This window comes from Ostrinia nubilalis, chromosome 6, assembly GCF_963855985.1.
Source record: "Ostrinia nubilalis chromosome 6, ilOstNubi1.1, whole genome shotgun sequence".
Classification (NCBI taxonomy): Eukaryota; Metazoa; Arthropoda; class Insecta; order Lepidoptera; family Crambidae; genus Ostrinia; species Ostrinia nubilalis.
Window position 1 is genome coordinate 18,025,324 of NC_087093.1, and position 6,698 is coordinate 18,032,021.

At 37.1% G+C, this 6,698-nt stretch overlaps 1 protein-coding gene across 1 annotated transcript; it reads right to left on the bottom strand.

The window, feature by feature from the left end:
- Positions 1–591: 591 nt before the first annotated feature.
- LOC135073014 (BOS complex subunit TMEM147) lies at positions 592–2,783 on the bottom strand. Its single transcript, XM_063967011.1, has 4 exons — positions 2,591–2,783; positions 2,346–2,487; positions 2,067–2,189; positions 592–1,020 (listed from the first exon to the last, which is right to left on the bottom strand). Exons 1-4 carry the CDS (start codon positions 2,665–2,667, stop codon positions 673–675), a joined length of 690 nt encoding a protein of 229 aa, XP_063823081.1. The 5' UTR covers positions 2,668–2,783; the 3' UTR covers positions 592–672.
- Between the last annotated feature and the right edge of the window lie 3,915 nt (positions 2,784–6,698).

Consider the following 6,698-nt stretch of genomic DNA (forward strand, 5'->3'; position numbering starts at 1 on the left):
ATTAAAAATTATACATAGGAAACTGATTCCTAAAATACAAGAACAACGGAAATTGTGTCTTTTTGTTTTTTTATGATAAAAATGTTATAATACATATTTTCAGCTCAGAGCATTTCTTAAACCTAATTAGCATACGTAAATAATCAATATTAAATTCCACCTAAAAAAAATTTGAATAAAAATTTTATCACTTTGTATATTGGGGTGTGTCATACCCCACCTGGTACGGGACGTAACTTTTAGTCACCTCGTACACGGAGGGTTAAACTAAAAATATGGTAAGCAGATGGCGCTAGCGATGCTGGTTTTTCGTGGGTTCTATAATGGCTAAACCTGGCTAAATCTAAAACAACCACAAAATAATGGAAAACAGGAGTCTAGGTACACCTGTATCATTGATCAGGAAACGGTGTAAGGAACGGCTATGTCTAAAATTACCTTTTTAGCTGCTCTGTTGGCAAATAATGATACAAGGCACGTTACGCCACTGATTACACGGTGCATAGCCAAAACAGCTAAAAATACAGAGGTTCCACACTAGGCTATGTTTTTAATAAAATTACGACGTAGAAGGTCAAGAAAAACACCAAAAACGTACACCTCATTTACTTTCCACACCCAAATAACTTAATTCTATTTACATTCACACACATTCATATAATTAAATATTGCTTAAAATCCGATCTGCTGGGCGAGGACGGCGTACATAGCCAGGGCGGTAAGGCCGACGACTGCGGCGTGGACGGCGCGGAGAGCCAGGAGCGCCCAGGGGTTAAGTGACAGGATCGCAGCGACGGCGTCTTCGAGCAAGGAGCGGTAGGGTGCTACAGCCAGCAGGGCGAGTACCAGCGGCGCGTGTCTTCGCGGCAGGTCGCTGCGAGACGCGAGCCAGACCAGCGCGGCGGCGCCGGCGTGCTGTAGCAGCGCCACGTTGGATTCCGCGCACGCGCGTACGTAACGCCAGTCGAACTCCGCACCTCGCGCGCCCACCCATAGAAGTATGCTGCGCGATACTAGCACCTGGAAATAGCATGACCAAAAATGTTAATCGTTTAACAAAATTATATTACAATTTTTACACCTGGAAAAACATTTAGTTTTACTTCTGTTCTATGGAGGCCTTCCTCACTTTTAATTGTCCTGCAGGGCTCATAACGTTCTACTTTTCAAGTTTATAATGGAAGCAATGAAATATTGAATACTGAGTGTTGAGTATTCATAACTCAAGCTACCTAGAGTACCTAGTCATTTAAAAGTGCAATACTTTTTGAGTATTATTATTATTCTAGTTTGTATCAGGTTTTGCTGTTTCTTTAACTCATTTGCTTATATTAGAATGCAAAGAAGGACGATGTATTTTAGGAATAATAATGCAACTGAATTGTTCATCAGTCAGTATAATATTGTCAATAATATAGCAATTTACCAGAACTCAAACTGCATCTTGACACTGAACAAACTATTATAATATTATTCGAGTACTGTATCAGCCTCTTATTGTCGCCTATGTGGTCTAGTGGTAAGACCACCTGCTTCAGACGCAGAGGTCCCGGGTTCGATTCCAAGTGGGGGCAGATTTTTCTGTTCGGTTTGGTTGGTGGTAGGGCTTGTTCTAAGTCCGCCTGGCTAGCTACCACCATCTTACCTAAGTCTGTCGCCATAACAGCAATGTTAACAGCATTGTTGTGTTCCGGCAGTTAGAGGTAAGATAGCCAGTTCCTCCGTGGTTGAGGATTCCGGGTGAAGCTCGCTTCCACCTTCGGCCTGATCGTCACTTACCATCAGGTGAGATACAGGTCAAGAGCTTCCTCGTTGTGGATAAAAAAAAAATAATAATAATGAGATCTAGTTGCCCTCAAAATAACTGACTTGACTACAAATGTCTCAAAAAGTAGATGCATACTAAATACCAATTTGAATATAAAAAATATACAAAAATTTTCACAACAGCTTCCTATGCCTGTAATTGATGGCGAAAGTCATTTAGTCAACAAGCATTAGGATACTCAAACAATAAGTTCTAAGCAAATGGTTGATTTAAAATCCTATTTTAAATAAAAACCCACCTCAGCGCTGGCCCAACCAATAGCAGCAGTTAATATCTTAGCATGTCCTTTTCCAGGAACTGCGTTTAGAGCAAAGTACAACCCCAGCAAGTCAGCAAAGTCCACCGTGGCCTTCAGGATCTCCTGGAAATTGGAATGGAAATGGAATTACTATTAAGTTAAGGTACAATGTTTAGGTCATTGTGAAATAAAAAGAAACTTGTAAGGTTGCAAATTATCTTGAAGAACATTATTAATATTATAGGAAAAACAATAACAAATAAGATGACGATTACTCACCAGAAACACATCATATTCACCATCTAATTGAGCACTATCAGAGTCGGGAAAGAATGTAGCCAATAGTAACATTTTACATAGCTGTGTAAAGATGTACAATCCACCTGCATAAACGCATTTCGAGAAGGTCGCATATTCAGAGCTGAAACACAGAAGTTCCTCTCATGTAACCATTGTAAATGATAAGGAGATTCACCTTAAATTTTATTAGGACACCGAATTAGTACTGTTTAAAGATTACTTACATCCCTGAAAACTTGTATGCCATATGATACGGCGCGTAGACTAAGGCTAGGCAATTACCGAAATGATAAAGTGTCATTTTAATTTATTTGGGCTACTATTTCGCTTAATATTACACGTATTTAATTAAATTACGATAAAAAATATTCTGGTCAACTCATAACCTCAATTATTGACGTTGACAGTATTGACAGGACAGAATTATCAAATTTGACAAGACTACACACTCCTTTCCTTTCCACGGTTGCTCGCACAGTGTTCGTTTACATGTACCAAATAGCTTGGTTTTTCTGGGTTGTTATGAAAGATGATATAACATATTTTGATAAAGTAAATTTGGTAGTTTAATGCTTCATTCAAAGATCCTCTTTCATTTCTTTGTTAATTCTAATAGATATTTTAAATTATCACTTTTCCGTGGAATGAAACGTTTATACGCCCTCCGTTTCACTACAACTTTTTATCTCATTTCTTAAAACTCTTTAAATTTTACACAGAAATGTAAAATTATCTATTTTCAATGAACAACGATTTTAATTAAATTTGTCAATAAAGATCCACTTGCCTTTGAATTCAATAAAAGACACAAATTGTGATTTTCTTTTTATTTTACTGTTCTAATAAATCCATACAATAAATCAGATAATGTGAAATGAAACGTCTTTAATGCGGGAGAGTTTGTTTACTTGTCAAACTATCGATTAAATTATGATGATTTTAAGTTTGTTTTTACGCTTTATTTTTAAGTTAAGTTCATAGTTTAATTGTTATTCATGTGCATAGAATACGTTATGTAAAAGTGCATGTTGTCGTCATAATACATTTTTTGATTTAATGTAGGTACTTTCTTAAATTTAATTTGCACAAACAGCTGTTCACTCATTTATTAGTAAAATTAAAATTAATGTGACAAGCTTAATACTAAGATTGCCTATGAAAGCTAGTAGCACGCTTCTAATAACACTTGCTTGCTATAAAACATGAAGGGGTTGGGAAAGAAAAACAGAAAGAGATGCAAAATGAGGGGTGCTATACAGAAGGGGTAAGTTGTTTAACCCTTTCCTTTTTTAGCACAGGCGCAAAAGGGTGTGGGGTTTTTTACCCAATGGTAAGGTAGGATTTGACAAATTTTGAATTTATTTGTCCGGAGATCTCTCCGGGGTTGCTCGCTGGGGCCTCCGGTGAACTTCCCCGGCAGTTGCCCTTTGTGTCTGACCCAAGCAACCACTCTTGCATATTATTAAAAGGTGCTTTGAATGTATAGACTCCTAAAAGTTAAAGGAAATTTTAAATATTAAACACAATGGAGTGTTCTATTGCTGAAAGTGTGAAGTGTGGAAAGTTTTTGTGTATTTTTTGGATTGTTTTCCTCATTATAATTTAGGTGAGTTTAAATTTTCAAATTTGTTTGAATGGTTGTTTTTAAATTGACTTTCAGATAATTGGTATTTCTGTTTGAATTAGATTAGCTAAATACCTACTATCATTTAATTAAAAAACACACTACTGAGGGACAATATTAATGAAAAATCTTAGGAATTGTTGTAAATTTTCATAAATTAATACTTGGAGGAAGGCACCTATTAGTATGGTCTAGCTCATTGCAGTAACTTAGCTAATAAATTAAAAAAAATATGAATGTTATCTTCACATTTAAAATTTTAGTATTACAAAACATAAATAACAGGAGTTAAAAAAGCAATGAGATTGATTATGTTTGACACTTCCTAATATTCATAAAGTGGTGGTTGTTTTTGCTAAGGATAGTTTACCTACTTCATGACCTAACGTCTTGGATTAATAAAACCTTTTTTAATTTTTTTTTAAAGGTTTTATTAATCTAAGCCTAACGTTTAGAAGTTTTATAATACCTATTCTTTCTGAGAAGTTAGATGAGTGATAATTAAGAAACTTGTTTAGCTGCTAAATTTATGAATCTTTAACATTTTCCTGATATAACATTTAATTAGGTATATTATGGAAAGAGATAGCTTCATAAAAGAAAGACTATGTCTATGATAAATATGTCTATTTCAAAATTAGAAGACTCAAAAGGAAACAAGACAATAAAATATTGGGCGTGACCGCGTGATTTGAAAAGGTGCGCGCGATCTGATGAAAGTACTATTAAGGATTTATTTTAATGGCTGAGTCTAAAAAGTTTATTTAAGAGTCAATAAATTAAATCTATTTTCGGGTTACCTAGCTATTAAAAATTCGTTTATAAAATGTATGTTTAAAGGATACTTTCCTACGTTTAAGTTAATACTGCCTTAAAATCGTGGCAAGTACTTAATAAGTAGGCCTAGGTAAATATAATAACGTCTAACGTGTTTTCATGAAATATTTAATCCCTCTCTCAACGTAATGGCTCACATAAAACACAAAACGTGATTGAACTAGGCTCCCGAAACTCCACCATAAGTAGTCGCATCATTTGAAACGAAAAGAATAAAATAAAAGCGTTTGGGTTGCGCGCGTCCTCTCACGTCATCCCTCCATTACAGCATTGTCCGGCGACAATGGAGATAGAAAATAAAGAATCGCGGCCATTAGGTAAATTTCCTTATTCATTTTTTGCGACACCCTCGCGTGGGGAAGGTTATTTGTCATGCGGCGCTGCGCAGGACGCCGCGAGATCTCAATCTTCCGTGTCGTGGCGACACTCGACACGCTTTTTACCAACCCCATAATCGATGGCCGATGTGCACGTCCCTGTCACAGGCACTCGATGGAGGACCCTCAGGTAGTTAAAGCACCGGTAAAACGCTCCTATACGACTCTTGCAAAGGTATCGAATTAGATCAATATATTAAGCAGTGTTTGGATTTGAGAGTTATGAAAAAACCAAAGACTTTTTCGTGCGTATCTGCTAGTATCATTCTTAAAACAATCAAAAGGTATTAGATGAACAGACTTGAGATAATGAAGGATGTGGTTAATAGATGAATTAAAGAAGTAATTTTTGAATCTAGTAGTTATGTGTGTACCTACGAGTGTGTATGAGGGTACCTACCCAATCAAGTAGAATAAATTATTATTATGGGAACCAATTTTGTAAAGTCATTTGTGTAGGTACCCACATGCCTACCTATCTACTGCTACCTACCCTTCACGTACGTAGCCCTCAAGGTTCCAAACTTGTTAAACATCCATGAGTTTTATAATAGAGTTATTAAAACAACACACCTATTATAATATTTAGACCTTCACATATCCACCGGGGCCACCCCCGCCCTCGCCCACGCGGTGTATCTCATTGCAAAATATGTAGGTACGTAGGTATCTAAACACGGCCGTCGCTCAATATTCAGTGGCATATAAAACCAAATTGGACTTTTTGATCCAGCACCCATCACAGACGCTATCGAATATTTTCGCTATTCAACCTGCATTATGAATTTTGTAGAGCATCTGATTATTCCACCGAAATTGGATGTCGGCAGAAACTTGATCAGGTTTCTGAAACTACTTTAATAGGGTATTAGATTGTAATCAGATTTAGATACTTGGTGAGCAAAGTCAATGAGAACATTTTTCATTTTTATGGAATCTCTATGAAATCATAAATTAAATTGGAATTATGCAATTTTATGTGAATCATCAATCATATACCTAAGTAACTAGTAACTAAAATAGATACTTTCCTAAAGGCACATGTTTATAAATATTATTGCTGTGAGAGCTAATCCTCCCAATTTTCAATCGAACCCGAACATCGTAAGCGGCCATAAAGATATCGCAATAAAAAAATTACGAGCGTGAAACAAAAATAGCATTGTGTATCGGGTGCGGCAATTTTGCATCGAGATCGATCCGAGGGAGGGCGAGGGCCGTGAGCGATGTCGCGAGGGAGTTTGCATGGGGTCACTGTAAGCCGTTTCCGATAAGGCCCCCCGGGCAGGGGCACTTGGGGCCGAACTGCCGAACTTTCGGCATTCGGCTCAATACGCGCTTATCTGCCTGCCGCACTCGCCTGCAGCGTACGTGGGCTGAATTATGCATCCACGCACTATCCGAATTGATATCATAATAAGGAGTACGGTTCCTCCGCAGCCAGCAGGACGTATCAATCTCTACCTTCATCATTGTATTGACGCGATAGCCAGT

Coding starts and splice junctions, on each gene's coding strand:
- LOC135073014 (XM_063967011.1), bottom strand. CDS start 2,667: ATGACACTTTATCATTTCGGTAATTGCCTAGCCTTAGTCTACGCGCCG. Junction 2,190..2,345: donor GTGAATATGATGTGTTTCTG/GTGAGTAATCGT, acceptor TCCAATTTCCAG/GAGATCCTGAAGGCCACGGT. Junction 1,021..2,066: donor TTGGTTGGGCCAGCGCTGAG/GTGGGTTTTTAT, acceptor TGCTATTTCCAG/GTGCTAGTATCGCGCAGCAT.